Below are 21,180 nucleotides of genomic sequence, written 5' to 3'. Positions count from 1 at the left end.
TAATTTATAATGTAAAATAATGTGTATGTTTATATTTAACAAGTTTGTTTCTATATAAGTTGATATATATGGTATTGGTTGAACTATTAAACAAATAATTGTTATACTTTACCAAATAACATAAGACAGATATATTTTACCTACTAACAATATTATCGTATACGAAATATCCAACTTCCTTCAACCCGTTCTTAGCAGAAACCGAACATCATCAATCACCTTCGACAGAGCTCAAGGTGTATAGAAAATGTTGTGTTGTATTCGTCATAATCCGTCATAAAGACGTGAGGACGGTATTTGGAAGAGAAAATTCTATGCATACAGCAACTATTATGTAAGTATATAGTAGAAATTCCTGAACAATGTAAGGTACAATGAATTCTTCATACTATAATAAAATTCAATAGAATTTATAACGAAAGCGGTTCTCAACTGAAGAATATTTTAACACAATAGAACAGAAATAATATTAAAATAAACTAAATAAATATAAGTACTTTTGTTCATTGTTCAAGAATAGTCAGATGCACAAGAAATTGCATGTTCTTATTTTATACAAATGTAGTACCAGTCTACATTATACATACCAGACATACATTATACATACATATGTAGTACCAGTCTACATTATACGTACCAGTCTACATTATACATAGTATTTAATAAAAATATATCGAATTAGCTGTGCTCGCGACTTCGTCTTCGTTATCCATACAAACTTTGAATGATATATTTATGTATATTCAATCTTCAGCCTAAATTAAAAGTTTCAAGCATGTAACTTTAAAAATGATGATACTTCCATACAACTTTTCATCTCCCTTTCAACCCCTTACAATTGTTTCCTCGCTATATCATTTCTCAGGACCTAAACTATCTGTGTATCAAATTTAATTTAAATTGTTTTGGTGTGAAAGTGCGACAGACAGACATAATAGTACTTTTGTATATGTAATATTAGTAAGGATTGGAAACCTTGATTTATGTAAGTTTAATAACTGAATACATTGATATTCCACCTTAGTACGATTTGCAACGCATGGCGGACCTCATAAGTTAATTTTGAGAAGTCCGTCCATTTATCAACTGGTAGTCCAATGCCACAATAGAAAACGAATCACACGACTGCTTTAATACAGGAAAACCTATGTATATTTAACAAAATTGAGGGCTACTGTCTTGAAGTCGGTCGCAAACTAAACCCCGTTTTAATGGCCATAAATAAGAATTAATTACCCTCTTTCCAACGATAATAATCTGGAAATACCAATCATGATTCAGCATTCCGGCCTACTAGGTACGTACGTTTCCACGTAGCTCTTTTTTAACATTCTGCAGATCATCCAGTTAATATACCTAACACTCGGATGCTTTTGTCCGATAACTGACATTCGTATCCGATACCTATTATATTCGATATACCAATTTCGGAGTTACTAACGAAAACACTTTCTTAAAATGAAAACGTTTATATTTTTAGTTGTAGTGATTTTAATTAGTTTTTTTTATTTAACAGAAACGGCAAACAAGCTGACTCGCACTGCTGATCGAAAATGAACTTATCTACTAGTATATATATACCCACATGAGGCGCATCCAGCGCAACATACACTGATCTCGCGAAATAGCACAACACCTTTTTTCCAATGGTCGCGGGTTCGATTCATCACACGGTATATTCTTAACTATGATTGTTTTAATCGGTCGTGGTGTTTTCTATGTATGTGTTTACAAAAGAAAGTATGTATAATATTTGCAGCAGCGGCAACAGTTGTTTAGTGCCCATGTCTATGCTTGTGATAGATTGTCGAGAATGAATTACTGCTGTTATACTTAAATCTACTAAATAATAAATAGTTTTCATAGTTAGGTTATAATACATATATCTTATAGTTGTACACACATAGTTGTACTGTTGCTTTAACATATGTAAGTGTATATTTGTTAGTTCTTAGTTTCACTTATTATTAATTAAAAACCGCATTTGAAAATATCTAACTATTCATCCCAAACATTGAGTGAAACACAGACTATACTTATCAATTTTAAAGTTATCCATAAAAATTTAAATCTCTTTTTAATATTTATCAAATCTATTTACTCAATAAATACAATTACTGATTCGCTGCGAGTCAATTTATCATTGGGAATTGTTAATTTTATGTACATAAGCATTCTGCAACTTCACTGATAAGTACCGCTGATTCAAATTTTCTTAACTAAATCAAATTCCGCCAAAGCCTCTTAGTTGTTTACCTACTTAGGTTACTTATAATGTATTTAGGAAGAGCCAATATCGGGCCGCACCATTTATGGAAATAATACATAAACAAGACAGTATTTTTTAAATAATTTCGTCGTATCTATTACTAACATTCGTGACTTAATCCTAATATATTTTTATTAATTTTTAATCAGCTTTAAATAGGAAGTACTTTTCTGGTTTTTATTATATTTATTGTATTATAGTAAACCAAAGTGTCGATACCAAAATTATATTCTAGCAAGTTAGTTTGTTTTCGAAAAACAGTATGTTATTGACTAATTAGATGTCAAACAAGCAGCATTGACATTTTATTTAATGTTATTATTATTTTCAAACATGTTATAGATGATAGTACAAATCGCTAAACATTTTTAAGATTGAAGAAAATTTTAATCTGATTTTTCTGGCTCTATTGATAAACTTTATTTCCGTAGCAAAAGAGGGTATATAGGAGATGAAAAGGAATAGACATGCATTTTAACTCTGTTACCAGAACATGTAAAACTTTATCTGATGAAAAATTTTGCTTATCTATAAAAAAATAAAGGGTAAAAAGGAACCATCAAATTGCTGTCAGTCCGTGACACGTGACATCGAGATGCTGGAATGATGTATGAGTTTTTGGCAACTCAATAAGTCAATAACATAGATACCCACCTTACATATGCGCAAATGGAAGCATGTTAGAATACGTATAATAATGTACGTAGCTGATATTATATTGACCTAGCTTTTTTAGTAATAAATGTATATAAAAATGAATAGATACATGGTGTGAATATATTGCAGCAAAAGTTAAATAATTGTAACTGCGTTGCTCTTTCAAAATAAATCATTATTTATTATTTTATTCATTTTTGGATAATATACAGAGATATAATAATATATTAATGTCTCAAAAGCTCTGAATCATTTCGCATAGGTGACTGAACTATGTGTAGTTAAAATTATTTAACAGTATATCTTAGTTTCTTTATAAAAATAAAACTCTTTTGTGTAATTTTACTAATCTGTTTCATTTTAGTTTCACTAAGAATAAATAAATTTTATTAATACTGAAAGCCTTAGACAGTGGACAGTAGATATTTTATAATGGAGAACTACTAGAGATTATCCCGTAGCTCATTTAGACATCAAACGGATATAAAAGCCAAATAATGTTGACTTCAGCATATCAGAAAAATAAGCTTTGTTTGTTTCGTTTATGTTTTACTTTATAAATATATTTAGACTTCTAGGAACCTGTTTCTTACCTAGTTTATTATTTAACGAAGAAATAATTATTTATAGGTAGTAAAATGTTATTCAAAACAGTATTTTAATAAATTAACATATTTAGTTTATAGAGATATCTCAGGATATCTATTCCCTGAAGGATTAGGCACTAGGTAACCTCTAAAAGAGGAATATCAGATCTTTGTTGAGAGGAAGAAGAATTTGATATTCGGATATGAAAAAATAAAGCTGTAATAGAAACAACACAAAATGAATACAATATATTACAGGTGCTTAAAAAACTTAATTCCCAAAGGTAAACCCTTTTAATCTGATCAAACATCCTGTCGTTTGCGCGGAAACTAATTCGGTACATAGAAGCATGGCCATGCATAACAAATGTGCGCCTGAGTGATTTATAAAATATGCACACATTGTCACATTGAGAGCTAGCACGGCCATGGGAGTTAGCGGTTACACAATGACATTTATGTACGTATTACGTTTTTACAAAATTCCAAAAGGAATATATTCCCAACATTATTTGAGAGCCTCGGTGGTCTACCGGTTTAGAACATCGCTTTAATTCCAATGGTCACTTCGATTCCTCGCACGGTACAAACATTTGCATTCATGAGTATGATTGTTTGTATCGGTGTGAGTATATTCTATGTATTTACAAACAAAAATATCTATGTACTTATATCAATTGTCTAGAGCCTATAAGATAAGTTCTGCTTAGCTATTATTGTTATTATATCGATAACTGTGTTTATTTACTAGGGGAAAAGTTAAAATGTACTTCATGGGTCAGTCTAGAATATTATCTATGTATTTTACAAAAATTTGTCCAACATTGGAAGAATCAGTCTCTAACATTAATAGGATGTTCATGCTATACGATGTTTGTGAAAATTCTAAACCAACTTTAAACATTCATTACTTAACAAAAGACTTTACCCTACCCTTAAACACAAATAGGGATAGACAAAGAAAATGCTTAAATTTATGAAATCTAAACCTGTTACTCATATACTAAATCAAAAACTCGAAAATCAACAAATAAAATACAACTATTGTAAGGAAATAGCTATATTTATTAACACAAGGTTTTACGTAAACTTTACCTAGATAGCTCAGTCTCGAAAAGTAGTGGAAGTCAATTAAGCTCTGCAAAGTCTAATTTAGACACAAAAAAGGCCCAAAAATATCTGCAGTTGCGACATCTATTTAAATCTATGTCTGCAGTTTAACGCTTGTTAACTTCATACTAATTTTGTCGCACTCTTAATTATACGTTTTTTATTAGTTAAATCTTAAATTATTACTATTACTATTGTAATTATTAGATATTATAAAGATTATGATAATTATAATAATATTTGTAATGATATTTATACTTGCAGTTTGTTTTGCAAGTTGCAGTTTCAGAGGTTAGATATTAGTAGGGTGGTAAAACTACATGCAGTATAATACTACACACATATAAGTCATCAGGAATAGTAACGCATGGAAAATAGTCCATGTACCACAATGTATTTCATGATACATACATATAAAGATATCATACAATAATGAGAGACAGATAGTTTACCATTTCATATAAGTTTAGCCGTCATTTGATTGACATAAAAACATATCTTTTTTTTTACTGCAACGTATTAATTAATATAATCGACTTACCACTTAACATATCAAGAGATAACAATCAAATCAATTCACTTTAATTTTTCGAAGTAAGATACTGGACATATTAACAGAAAATTAATACTATATTCATTAAATTAAATACATACATGGTCTGAAGTACAAGCTTATTAGATGTTAGTACTCTTCAATTACTGACGGTAAACATTACATTTCATTAACATTATTAATTACTAATACACAAAATCATATAATTTAGGAACTAATTAAACTTATACCTTAATTAGTTCAAAATTTATACTACATGTCTAATCGCTTTGTGTGGTACCGGTAATAACATCTATATGTATGTCCTATAGTAATTAGATTTGCATTATTTTTTTTGGCTGCAATAGGTACCAATAATTTCAAAATCTATGTTATAACAGTTATATCAAACGCACATGCCCGTTTATTGATCGTTCTTCTTGTGATGAGACAACTTTTCAAAGAATGATATATTTAAAAAAACAAGACTATATGACTATACAAAAATACATAAATTTAAGTTTATTTGAATAAAGTATTTTCCTTCCTATTCTATTCTAACGATATGACCTAAACTGTATTTGCCATTAAAACGACAGAAAAATCTCAAAAAGCTACTGCTTTTATCGTTTAACGGATTTTTGTCAGACTTTTTGTCGTCGGATCTTTGTGGACCAAACTAATCCGGCACCGGACTGAATCGAGTTCAGTCGAGTCCAATTAGTCCAAAAAGGCCCGGTGTCAAAATGTTTAATAAATCGCCGTTTAATAGTCTGTTTTTTTTCGAATTTTAGTCACGAATACGTATGGGATATTCAATTTCTCTCACAGAAATGTTGCTTTTGCAACGATTCTACTCAAACTTAAAGCTACACATTATTATCATCCACAATTGGGTTGTATATTATTAGAATAAACTTGAGGAAAGTATTATATAAAGGCGTGGTGCCTTTATATAATACTTTCCTCAAGTTTATTAGGATACGATTAGATGTCTGATCATTCGAACCGACATATATAAAGATGCGTCGACATCAAATCAAATTAAAATATCTTTATTCATGTAGATCTATTACAGACTCTTATGATATATCAAGTCTACTATATATTCGGAGTATTTTAGAGCTAAGAAGAACTGACATAAAACTCAGGTCAGGTCAGGTCTTTTCAACTAAGCTTGCACATTATTTCAAAATTACAGTTTTATTTTTAAATTTAATTAGGGAGAATATCGTGTATAATAATTAGTATCAAACTATTTGACATATAAATATTCGATTTAACAAAATCGAGTAACTTATTTAATTCCTAATATCAAAGAGTCTGAGATGAACTGTCTGGTGGTAGGTACATATACTGATAGTATTATAAAATACTCCTGTTCTGTAATAATAAAAATAACCAAATCTTTCATTTTACTGCCATATAGTGTAATATACCATCATTACATAGTATAAAACAAAGTCGCTGTCGTTGCCTGTCCGTCCCTATGTATGCTTAAATCTTTAAAACTACGCAACAAATTTTGAAGCGGTTTTCTTTAATAAATAGAGTGATTCAATAGGAAGGTATATATTTATAATACATTTACACTCGGGCGAAACCAGGGCGAGTAGCTAGTATAGTATAAACTATAATTGTCAGTCTGTAACTTTTACGACAAAATTAAAACAACTACAAATAAAATCCATATATTCGATACAATGGCAAAGATTAGAACGTGTGTACACCTAATCAAAACATTTCTTTTTTCAACAGTCTGTTAAAAAGTATACAAGTAAACCATAAATGTAATTTAATTTCCTCGAACCTCGATTCGTTGCTCTATTATTTTTCTGAATAGAGAACACATAGTAGTGAATCGCGGGGCTTGTACGAGGCACGCGATCGTAGCTTATTACAGAAAAAAAATAAAAAAAGTCCCGTTATACTACGACGTGTTCCAATACAGAAAGCAATTTACATTTTCTTGTGAAACTTTAACAGCGGGGTGTTGAGGTTGGGTTATTCTCATAATAAGCTGAGTAAAGATTTCATTTTGTTTCTGCTGATGCATTCTCTGACATCCGTGATACTGTCATATTCTAAAAGATAGATACCATTACTTTTTATTGGCTGGATCGCAAAATTTGTTACCATTCCAAGTATAAAAAGAATAAATTAGGTAACGGACAGTTTCGTCGTATTCAACATATATTGTATTTAATTTTTTTTTATTTATATGAAATTGTTTAGTTTAAATTATGTTTCTTTTTTGAGTATCTGTTTCACCCGCTGTTATTAATCATATATTAACATCATATTGCGGCTGTGCGCTGTTTTTTATTATGCAGCTGTGGCACATTAAGATTGCACGGGATAATAAAAGACTACAAAAATGACTTCTTGAGCAGACACAAATTCTCTTGTCCTTCTAATTCCTGATTGTTTTATACTATTGATTATACCTGTATTATACAACAAATCTGACTATAAATAGAGCCCCTACTAACATATTTAATACCAGTTATGTGCAGTTTCTGAACTAAGTGAGACTGGTCTTGAAATTCATACACAATATTTAAAGATGTGTACAATATAGTTAGTAAAATACCCAGACCAAAATAATATATAACTATGATTTTCTATTAAGAATCGAACCAGCGACGGCAAGATAAAATGGTGAAAGTGTCAAAACTATATATTTTTATATAAATGACAAAACGGAAGGTAGAAAAAAACATTGTTTTATTATTAATCAGCTCTCTCATTGTTATTTTTTTTTGACATATTATTTTGTAAAGACATTATGTTACGCATATACCTATATAACTAGGTTTTTGTTCCTTGTTATTATACAATTATTTATTGAACTACGACTGAAAAATAATATCATTATTTTAAGGGTTCACAGAGATTGTATAATAAATATTCCTAAAAGATAACATTACATTTTATGTTCTAAAGGCAAAAGTCAATTATCTCTGAATGTCTCTAGGATGTCTTGGCTATTACAAATTTGTGTGGGCGATTGAGTTTTTATTCCTTCATAACTTATTACAAGAGATGTTTTCTTATCGAATAGAAATCCCAAGATCACTTGAAATAAGTGCCTGGGGCTTTTAAATTATTGAATTTCAAAGTCCTCAGATCCATTATCTGTAAAAACCCTTATTTAAAATGTCCACTGACTGCAAAACTTTTCCGTTAGGATCGAAGTGGGATTATCAAATTACAATAATGGTAGGTTGTTAGGAATTGTGAGTATTAATTTTACGGCATACCTAATTTTTTGACGATTATGCTCTAAGCCGTATAAAACTGTAAACATGTTGTAACTGAAAATTTTACTTTATAGTAGATATTATGGTTTTATTAAAATTGCTTTTAAGAATGAGAATGGTATGCCATACAAGGAATATTACTGATATGAAAATGTATATAATGATGAACACAGTATATGCATTTCCCTGAGTACCAACATTGCAGGGGCGGGGCACGTTAACTTGGGGGGCTAGTTTAACTTGGGACTAGATGGCGCTGTGTGAATTGTCACGAGATTATTATTATTAAAACTCAAGTATTACACAAATTTTAATTTATAATGGAATCGATTTTTGTAATAAAAACATAAAGACGTAAGGAAGTCGCATACATAATTCACAGTAATATAAACTGAATTGTAGACTCAATTATCTCCTTTGGGATTATTTTATACGCCGAGTCGACGACTATTACTAGAAGTCCTATATAATGTTTATGTCCTCGAAGCTCCATTAAAAATATAGGAGACGTAGAGATTAGTTTTCCCAGTAGACGTGAATAGGCGAGATTTCTTCATAAACTTCGATAAAGTTATAAAACTGCAGGCCCCTTTCCCTCAGCTGCATCGTAAACAGAAAACGTATTATGTGCTGATTTATTGCATATTGAAAACTATTACATAATAATAAAAGCTATATTACTATTTTTATCAATACATTTCCATATTTTATTCACTCACGCAGGGACACACGCAATCCTGTTGTGAATTTGTATAATGGCGAAAGACCAGTTTTTACCTTTATATACATATATGTAGATAGGTATGGACCTTTGAATAATCTAATATATAGATTGACAATAAAAATAAAACATACGAGTATAATAATTATTATATAATAATTTACATTAGTATCCTTCTTGGATACTACAGTTTTGTGTCAAGAAGAAATTCCATAGTCGTTCCTAATTCAGTGATATTTTTTAAAAAACTAAATTTGTATATTAATATATTTACTATTAGTATATTCTATATACTTTTATTATAAAATATAAATCACTTATCCAGCTTATATTATTTTCATTAATTTCTAACATAAAGTATCATAAAAAATTACGCCAATGAAAACTCAATGAAGAGTCTGATACTACTATTATTATCAAAGCATCGGATAAAAACAACATCAAAAATACCGTTCAAAGAATGCAAAATATCCGCAATATTGATCATTAAATTATTTTCTTCGTCTCTTGTAAATATCTATTCTACTTCCAGCTTAAAAACTTATTACTCGTCAGTTTGTTTGGTGAACCTTAACTTTATGTATAATCTTATAAAAGAAAAAATGGGATTGTATATAATAAAGTTATCAGAAAATCTCACCTGTATATAGGCACATCATTTTTGTACCAGACGACCAATAATAGAGCGTCGGGAGGCTGCGGCGACCGAGTGTCACATGGAAGGACCGCGTCGCCGCCAGACACCGCCGACACTTTTATCGCGTCTAGAGATTCTGCCCTGACACTCGAGCCCGGCCGGAGTCCTGTTGACAACAAGTTTGTCTTTATATTCATACTGCATTTATTAATGTTGAAAATGTTGAAAATATATTCTCAGCTGTATAAAATAGTAAGAAATTTTCTTACATAAATTTCTTATCAAACTACGTACATGGTTATTTGCAATATTTGGTAGAATAACAGCTGCAAGAAACGTATAAAAGGCACAAACCTTCTTGTAGATAGGTACACAAAATTTATTTAAAACAAAATAAAATGATCACTAATATAAGCAGACCTGTTTATAATAGTAATCATCAGTTTTATCTTGCTAAGTATAAATGGATGTTTGTTACGCAAAAACTACTTAACGGATTTTGATGAAACTTTACAGTAATATAGCTTAGTTTTATACATCATAACACATAGGCTATAATTTAAAAAGATGTTATGTAAATTGGGCGATATATAATAATACCTAAGTGTGATGCAGACGAAGTCGCGCGGGTCAGGTAGTTTGAAATATTTTACATCCATGTTAACTCTATGTCAATTAATTTGTCAACACTTCCCCAGTTAACATGAAAGCAATTTCCTTAATAAAATCCCTATAATATTTCTAGATGACTTACCTACCTATACATAATTAGAACAAAAAGTCTTTCATCAAACTGTATAAAAAGATCTCGTATCATAAAACGACTTTGAAACTCTTTTGTGTATGAAAAGTGAAGTTAATAGGCGGCGAAATGAAAGGGACATTCAGGGCGGGTCATTAGACTTAATTACCTAGCTTTAACCTTGTTATTCGATTTGTGACCTACTTATATGAATGAATTTTTACCTATTACTTCCTACCTTTATTACATTTTAACACGATAAAATCAAAGTAAGTATCGATGCAAAGAATTATAATATAATTTATGTACATTTTGTAATAAGAAGAAAAAAGTCAACTAAGAATTTTTTTTTTTTGGACAATGCACACATCGCCATCTAGTCCCAAGTTAAGCTAGCTAAAGCTTGTGTTATGGGACAACTGATACAAATACATAGATATAATTTTTTTTTCGTAAATACATACATATTATACATAGAAAACACCCAGACCGATACAAACAATCATACTCATGAATACAAATGTTTGTGCCGTGCGAGGAATCGAACCCGCGACCATCGGACGTAAAGCGGTGTGCTAAACCACTAGACCACCGAGGTCGTCGATTATAATTAACGTGCCATTAATACTAAGATTAGTTTATACTAATAGTTCAAATTAAATAGATAGTGAAGAATCATATTCCATTTATTTATTTAACGACATAATCCGACGAATGTGAAAAGAAGTCCGAGTTACTAGCGCGTACAAGCAAAGACAGGCAAAGATGATCATTTTCTTGTACTCAGTTTTCTGTAGGTTCAAACATTATATTAAAATTAAAAGTAATAATTTAAATATTATTTATGTAATTGGATTGGCGAAAAAGCTAACGGCTTACCTCATAATAAGTAGAAACTCACTACTATATACATGAACAACACTACGGACATCACGTTATCATGTAAAGCTCGAAATATCACTTATGCGTCATTTTTAAAAACTAAGATGTCATGCTTATCCTACAATTTCGCCCTGCCCAATCACAACCTCCAAACGAATAAAGCTTATAAGCAAAGATGCTTGGCGATTAGTGAGACTGAGTTACGCAGATAATTTGTTTAAAATATAAATTGATCACGTTTTAAAACTTAATTTTGCAATGACAACAGTTTCATATTGTTGTAAATATAAAATAAAAATATAGTGTGAATTGAAATTCTTTTTTTAATGTACTTAAAAATACATGCTTCCATCGATTGATAGGTATTACAAACGTTTAACACAAACGGGCGTCCGACACGCACGTCTTTACCAAATGCCACTCGTGAATAATAAGTGGGTGTTTGTATTTTACTAAATTACCGTTAGATTCTAGTCTGGCACCGCCCATGTTATATCGAATAACTAAATTATTGTAATAATTGTATTTCTAGAATCTGAAGGAATGTTCTCAAACTAAATTAACTAGATTTATGGTTATTATATTTCATATAGAAAATAGTAATAGACAACAACTACATCATAAATTAGCTAAAATATATTGGTATATGATACAGTAAATGATATACTGATATTGGTGTATAATTCATGTTAACTAGAGAATTACATTGTGTCGGATAGGTTAATATTGTGTACAATACTAGCAGATGCGTCTAACTTCGTATATGTCACATTTTCCCCTGTTTTTCCAAAATATTTCATTGCACCACCACTCCTGTTGGTTGTATCCAACACTATAAACATTTTCAAAATCGCATCTATAATACCGGAGATTATTTTCAAAATCTAACTCACAAACTTCACATTTACAATATTAATATGACATTGGATGATAAGCAAATGGCTAATTCTACGTGTTGCTATCAACTTTGTCTTCTAACGTCTGGGAAGTAAAGTACCACTCTTTATATTACAATAGTGGGGTCACTGTTACCATTGTTGAATGTATCGGCTTGTACCATACTATAAAAGGCACGTATTGTACATATAAACTTTCCACTTGAATCACTCTACATATTATTGAAAACTGCATTAAAATCCGTTACGTAATTCAAAAGATATAAACGAGCAATTAGCGGCGGCGACTTTATTTTATACTATGTAAAAATTATTCACCTATCGACTCACTAACTAACTAATTTAAAATATCTCTGTCTTAAAATAAATCACATATATTTATATATGGCACAATATGTGAAATTGAAATAGTGAATTGAAAATGTGGTTTTCTAAAATTAATTTATTAATAGATACAAAAATATATAGGAGTCGGTATGTCGTCGAGTTATAATATCGTTTGAGTTCGTTGAAAACCCCTCATTGTCCTGTTTTCATTAGATACGTTTCAACCGCATATCAGGTTAATAATATAGTTAATCGGGTCTTAACATGAATAATTTTGGTAAGTAAAGGTACTGATGATGAGTGGGCTGATGATGATGATGAAATAAAGGTACACGTGGAATCTGAGGGCAAATAAGTTCAAAAAAAGTTTGGTAGTATCAGTCAATTAGTGTACGGTTACTTTGAGTACCGCTATACTACACAGCTAGTGCAATCTAGTCAACACATATAAAATATGTCAAAATTATATAAATAAAGTGCAATAATAACGAAAATTTAAAACTTATCAGATATTAAATGTTAAATCTTTCATCGTTAATTATAATGAATCTCAAAAAATATAAGGAATATGGTCATTCCTAATTTTCTTCTTTCCAACGAGTCAGATAACTGATTTATTTACCGTTCTCCATTTGTATCTCATCCAGACCATATCCATACCATTTACGTCTCTATACAATTTATCACCGTGTCTCATGTTATTATTTATGAATCTTCTCTTTCCTCTTCTTTTTTCTTTTTATTATTTCTAATTTTCTTAAAATGCCTACATGTTCAATTGTGCTTCTACATTTTGCATTTTATTCTCAATTATATACGTATTAGGGATCTTTTTAGTTACTTTACAATACTAGTTTTGAAATCAGAATGACATAACGTTATAATTGAATTTTTGTTTTCAGATATGAAAAGATCTATCAAGATCCTTTTAGAATATCTGTATCAATCACAGAAAAATAATTTTAAAAATATATAACCTTGCAGATAATAAGCAAATGACTTCAAATAAGCGTCAGGGCGCGGAAAATCCTTTGATGTATTGGACCATTAAGCGAACCATCTCCTTGAACGGAGATTCGGATTGTTAATCGCACCATTTGTCACCACCTCGCCTTACTCCGTATTCAGAAACGAACAATTCGAATTTCGCGAACGATTTCCACTGAGTCTCTGACGGCCGCCATTCAAATTATAGACGTCACCGAATACATATTTATTTACAGGTACCTTACATTACAAACCATTGAAACATTATTTTAAAACTCGTGTTAGTTTCTACATAAAAAAATTATATCCGCGGACCATATCTACCATTAACAAGACTTCCGGATGAGTCATTACAATTGTCGGAAAGACAAAAAAAAATTATCAATAGTTCAACAACAAACATCAACAATAAAAAATATTGATGCTTTAAATAGTTTTTTATGCTGAGATGAGATAATTATACCATCATCAGTAGATCATTATCATCTATTAAAAAGAGACTACATACTACTTATACTACTATAACTAAATATATGCGCTTAAGATGGAAGATGATGACGGGTTGAGAATACAGTTAATTGGCCTATTGTAGCGAAATTATCACGATAGTTTCCAGGAAAATCGCGTGATTCCTATTTCTGACAAACCATTTCTGCAATCTGTAGATACTTAGGTATCATTATAACTATAACTATATTCATAGTTATACTATGTAATATTATCTTAACTGCGGTGATACAAACACCCGACGGTAACTTCCCACTGTCAATTGTCAGTATACTTAAGTGCAAAGCAATAACTCAAAAAAATATTAAGATTAACTAATAAGTCAAAAGAAAAGAGTATTCCATAATAATATTAAAGTACTAAGAAAATAATATTTGTATAATTGAAATATTCTATAACATATTTTTCAAGAATGTCAAGTGTTTCATTTACAACAATGTCCAAACTAAGCCATACCTCCGACTGTACTAAAGCTTTATAGTTGAAAGATATATGTGTATGTATATATAAGTTCTATCTCTGTAAAAAATCTATTATGAAGAGATAATAATATCGCTCCTAAAACATCATAAATTACCTATTTGTAACAATAATCAATAACGAACTACAAATATAAAACTGCGCGAGGACAATAGACTTTCTAAAGCCCGCATGCTACAAGTTTGCACAGGCTAAATATAGCACAAATTTCAAACTCAAAGCATTTCTATAGATATAGGATTTTTTTTGTACGTAAACTTTTTATATTTTTTTTATCGCTGTCAGCTAGTTCAGCCGACAATTTCAATTGAAAAAACTTGTCAGAATTTCAACTATTCTTCTAATAAAGAAGAAAAACATATAAAGCAAGTTTTGAAATTTAAAAACATTTTATTTCTTTAACTTCAAAAGGGTTAAACTTTAAAAAACAAGACAATTTACGCTTATAGCGAACTATCGACATTATAAAAGCGAACTAATAGACCTACTTCCATTGAGCTTATTGTAGTCTCTAATAGAATAACAACATGTATGATACTTTATAATAATGATCTTCTACAATCTCCCAGACGCAGACTTTTAATTATCTATCTCCATCTAGAATGTTAATACATTATGAATTTATTGTTGGAAAATTACTTTTGATGTTTACAAAGTTAGAAGAATGAGAGTCTATGACAGTTTCATTTTATTATTGTGCGGAATTCAAAAGAGTTTCGGTTATAATGTCTTCAAGATATTTCTACAAATATATATTAAAATACTTTATTTTATTGGAGTTCAACGTCAAGTAGAGAAAATATATTATGTACTACAAGTTATTGTGTTGATATACACACAATAACTTTAAGTAGGTACTTAATATAATATCTACATAATAATACTTTATCTCTCACGGATAAATGTGAATATTATTATAACCAAGGTCCTAAGGGTACACAAACAAAAACACTAAAATCGTGAATCGTGTACATAAGGATTAATCTATCGATTTTAATCCAGGTAAAAATAATTTAAAAACATTAAATATACTCGTATAATAAATATTTCTATTTAAAAAAACTACTGCGTGATTTAAATTCGGTACAGTGCCATCTATTGGTAGTGAATGAAAACATTATTCAGATAGTTATAACGTAACATACATAATGAAAATGAATACTCATTTCTAAAATACGTCATGTAACTTCCCTAACTATCTTATAATATTATATAATATTATATTCTACACTTAGTCCAAGATAACTATGTATTCTCATACCTTTTTAAAAGCTCCGAGTGCTCAATAAAGCGAAGCGGTACTTCACTGCGGACTAGCGACTCCTCTTATATGTATAAGTCACAGGTTCGCCCGCATATGGAGCACTGCTCTCATCTTTGGGCAGGAGCACTTGGATACCAGCTAGGTCCTTTTGAGTCGGTTGTTTCAGGTGTCCATAGGCTACGGTAACTGTTAATACCATCAAATATGCCGTATGCTTGTTTGCCATAATCGTAGTATAAAAAAAAATCTTGATATACTATTATTATTAGATTTGATTTTCCAAAATCAAAATATCACCTGATGACATCTTATTCTATTCGCTTATTAACTTCTTATAACTTGATAAAGCTTGCATGAAAATCAGCAACAACATGTTCTTTGTTACGCAATATAAGATAACATTGTACCGAGTCTACAACACGGTGTTCGAAATCCGTGCAGTCGAATGTCATCAAATCGAATATTGTATTGATTGCTCATAGTTCAGTTGTAGGTATACATATTTGGTGACATTAAACAGTTATAAGAACATATTTATGATGATGCATATAAGAGCACAGATGTTTATATTGTATTTTTTTTAGGTGTCACTTTAGGGGTTGGTATAAAAAAAACACCCCCAAAATTTTTTTTAAAGTTTCTAATATTGCAAAAATTATTAAAAAATATATATTATAATTAGTTTATCGAAAGTCATATATGGTTTAAACTTCATGAATATGTCTCGAATAGGTATGGGTACGGAGAAAAAAAATTCTCCAAGGGGTTTCACCCCCATTATTCCCTTACTATAGGGGTTAGGGGTGTGAGATTAAATGTATGGCTATTTTAGATGAAAAATAATAAAAACAAGTTAAGAATCATTAATGAGACGCGAGTGCAATTTTCATACTTTTACCCGTTATATCCTTTGTAAAGATTTAATAATTCTAGTGCTCGCCCAGTGGTAACAATTTGACTTTATGTACTTATATATTTATTTAAAAATGCACTTAGTACGTTATAGTTTTGTATCAATTAATAAAATTATTATAGCCATATATAAAGTACCAATAACGCCGATAGAATAGAAATACCATTTATAATTAAAAAGTTAGTTTCCAAATTATGTTATCCAACAAAATACACTTTACCTTTAGAAGTAGAAAGTGTGAATGTTAATCAGATCATTTGTCTTGCCTCGCAATTGAGTTGTTACGCCGAAAGACAGTTCACATTTTCACCGCCGAAAATAAATTCTAGAGAGAAGATACTCCGCCACTTATACATTCATTTGAACTCTGTTGCGCTGTGAATTAGATTCATTTTACTTACAAATTTTATCAACATAAAATTGCTATGATTATCAAATAAATTCATGAGTCTAACTTATATACGTTTATACTTTACTTACTTGCGCTGTCCAAATATTTTGAAGTGTAATTATTGAAATTTACAAGTTCTTCGAAAACGACCTTTGTGTATATTGTAGATAGATAAGCTATGGCAAGTGGAAGATATGGCAATGACCTTTAATTCTATCGAATCTAAATAATAGAATTGAATTGAGAAGGAAGGGATTCGTTTGCCCCTCTGATTGTTAAGGCTAACAATATATTCTGTAGATAAAATATTTTACGGATAAGTTAATAAACATATTCCTTTTGTCCGGTGAAGCTGTGAAGGTCAGCTAAGGTTAACATCATTAGAGAAGTTAAAAAAAATGAAAATCTTATTTTGACACCCACATAGTTCCAAACGACACATCCTTGAGTATTGAAATTGTGGAGACTTTACATATAACCGCTACCCACCTTCAGTTCAGTTTGTGCGAATGATATGCAGGGATACTGTCCGATCGCTATTGACTTGCTAATTTGATGAATCAAGCTCGAGAGTTCAGTGATAACCCTATAACAACTAACCAGTTTCTTCATATAACAATTTGTTAGGATCGGACAAATTTTATAACGATCCGTCCGAACTTATTACGGATGCATTAAAAAAATATTTCTCGGCTTCTTCTATACTATATATATAACACGCATGTATACATATAAACCTTCCTCTTGAATGATTCTATCTCTTGCTGTACTGCATTAAAATCCATTGCGTAATTTAAATGATGTAAGCGAACAGTCAGCGGTGACTACTTTGTTTTACACTATGTAAAGTAGTAGTTTAAACGTAGTAGTAGTTTAAACCACTGGGAAAAGAAACATGGATGGTTTAATACTCAGCCAATCAATTTACGAACAACATGACAAGAAGCTTCCTGTCATGTCATCCGTAAATTGATTGTATGAAGTAAAAACCTTCGTACTATGTAATTATTTAAGTAAACCCTTAGACAACGCTTTAGAACGATAATAACATAACATTTTGTGAATTTATTTAGTATAAGTAGGTTTGTTTCTATTTTGTATTTTGTAGATTAAATTTTGATTAGCTAATTTATTAAAACAGATTATAACTAAACAACTTGGCACTTGAAGGAAGAAAGGGAATTTCTTTTCTATAATTGCTTACAAAATTAAGTTACGAATGTAAATGAAATATTTTAATTAGGAGTGGGTTATGAAAAATAAATAAAAGTTTTCTTGCGTAATTGCTTATGAAAGGCATTCATAAATGTAGACCTTAAATATTTCCTTTACCGAAAACCCAATAGTAATTAGCAGCTACTCGGTAGCAATTACAATAATTACTCCATTCCGCCAATGCGACAATTTTGTATTTAGCCCCATATAGCTTGAGTACGGTAATCCCTAAAGGCGCGGCCTAAATTCGAAGCCGTGTCGGGGCGAACGGCTGATATTGTATGCGCTATATGTGAAAATCGATCAGCTGATTAGTTAACATCGTTCTATTTCTTATGTTGTATTCAGGCACACTGCAGTAGAATGACACTGAGATTTGAAGTGTCAAATTTACATGTATTCTTCCAAGACTTTCATATATTTTAATAGGAATATAAAATTATTTTACTCCGTTAATTTTCCGTTTTCAATGTTTTCTTCAGAAGGACGGAAAGAAGGACAAAAGCCTTCTTTTTCCCTTCAATGGAAGACACTACTGCATATTTAACTGATAACTTACTACCGAATGTAACTTGGAGCATTGTTAAATTAATTTTTTATTGCAAAATGTAACCCACCTATCGATTCATATAAAATTCAAATATATATAAAAAACATAAAAACTATCAAAAAGGGTACAATTAATATAGGGATTTATTAAATAATTTTTTTAACTGTAAATAAATTAAATATTTTGTGTAAACGTTACATTGTCAGAATAAAAAAAGTAATGAAACTGATAACAGTTGAAACCTTAATTTAATAGATATCGATCCGTTGTTGCTATCTCAATCTGCGGACCAAAATAACCGCAGTACGCAACTTTGTTTTAATAAGAAAAAAAGGTCATGAGAAAATCCTGGCCACGAAACGTCTTCTCCCGAAACGACCTGATGCTAATCGCGTCGTTTGTCACTATGGCACAGATTATACCCCGAAACTACGCCAGAGCTCCGCCGAACCGGTGAACGTATTTATTTGAAAATGTACTTTATTTTGAGTACAAATGAGTGAATAAAACATTGACAATAATTTTCATTTTACGCAACCGAGAATAGATTATTATTTGTAATCGGCACTGTAGGATTGTAATGTAACGTGTAAGATAGACCTATATGAAGTCTTTACTAAAAACAGTAACAGTAACTGAGTTCGTCATGATAGACTTGATTCCATATATAATATGCCAGTGTACATTGTGAGCTTACTCTGAATAATAATTTAAAAAGAATTAAACGAAGTTAGTGTCATCATACATTTCAATAAATCATTCAATTTTATATCTATATCAGACAAGGCTAGTTATTCACTAATGCATCGTGGATTGCTGAATAACTGACCCCCCCATTTTAGTCAGTCAGCTATATCAGATTTATAATGATGTCACTTAACCATGCATTGTTACCTATAAATGTATATGGTGAATTTTAGCTTTAGAATTAATTATGTAAAAGCGATAATGTGAAATAATATGTCAACTAGTTTAAACGACACTATAATAATATAGTGGCTCTGTAAAGAATAGGCATGAAAAATTAGTTTTTAACGGTATTTTTTATGCTTATTTATATTTTATAACAGGCAACGTTACCTACATAAATGATGTGCGCACGGACATCTTGTCAATATATGGCGCCGGTACTAGATATCCTATATGAGTTGCCATTCCGGGGCACTAACATCTCATGGCTTTGTTCCCTATAATTTCACTACCTTAGCTCACGGTCACGAAATAGGTAAATTCTACGTCTAGTAATTTTGGGAATGGCAGGTATATCCCCTGATGCCTATTACAATGTTAGATATTACGTGATGTTCTTATATTATTATACTTAGAAAATATTACATGTTTTAAAATACTACATCTTATTTCAAATAATAATTTGTTAATATACGATACGAATCTTATGTCTTAAATGTGCGTGTATCTATTATGAAAATAAGGGATCTTTATAAATATTCAAAATAGCATCTTAAAAGGGATTTACCACTTTTAGCGCATTATTTTTACATTAAAATAAGATTCATAATATAGTATACTAGCTACTCGCCCCGGCTTCGTACATGTATATAAACCTTCGTCTTAAATCACTCTATCTATTAAAAAAAACATCAAAATCCGTTGCGTAGTTTTAAAGATTTAAGCATACATAGAGACGGACAGACAGCCAGAGCGACTTTGTTTTATACTATGTAATGATACAGATAAAAACACTAACCCATTTACAAAAGAAATATGTATAATAATGTATAAACCAATAAGAAGTCAATTTAAAACCTATATATAAGAATCTATACACAGTCCAGAGATATACTGTAATAGTGCTACATATGTTAGAATATTTTCAATTCCCTGACCATAATTCATGTTCCTCGATATATTTTGGCGTGTAAGGCACAAACGGACTGCCAATAACTTCCTTCAGAGGGTCATGCCTAGCAGCGATAAACAAGAATGATTTAGAAGCTTAACCCTTCGGACACAAAACTGACGCTCCGAATGTGGGCTACATTGAAAGATTGCGGAATGTTAAATCAAAACACACAATCGTTTATTTTATGACAAAAATCAAGTATATGTTGTATATAGAAAAATAATATACACATATATATAGCAGAGAATCGGTTTATTGAATATGATACTTCTATGTAAACGATTTCAAACTTTGAATGTCTCTATATGTTTTCTTATTATTCTACTAAGTTTGGTTGCAGTAGGTACTTAAATTTGACATGGTCTCCATGGTCTCCGTTACATTCT

General features: G+C 30.5%; 1 protein-coding gene across 1 annotated transcript in view; it reads right to left on the bottom strand.

Moving 5' to 3' along the window:
- The window catches only part of LOC131846134 (synaptogenesis protein syg-2-like), a 112,157-nt gene that overhangs the window by 52,934 nt on the left and 38,043 nt on the right, over positions 1 to 21,180 (bottom strand). The window contains exon 2 of the mRNA XM_059195362.1: positions 9,780 to 9,942. Coding sequence (XP_059051345.1) covers positions 9,780 to 9,942 — 163 coding nt within the window. The remainder of the gene's footprint in view (positions 1 to 9,779; positions 9,943 to 21,180) is intronic.

Source organism: Achroia grisella, unplaced genomic scaffold (genome assembly GCF_030625045.1).
Source record: "Achroia grisella isolate CSIRO2021 unplaced genomic scaffold, CSIRO_AGI_Agris_v1 utg501, whole genome shotgun sequence".
Classification (NCBI taxonomy): domain Eukaryota; kingdom Metazoa; phylum Arthropoda; class Insecta; order Lepidoptera; family Pyralidae; genus Achroia; species Achroia grisella.
This window is presented reverse-complemented; position numbering and strand designations above follow the sequence as displayed.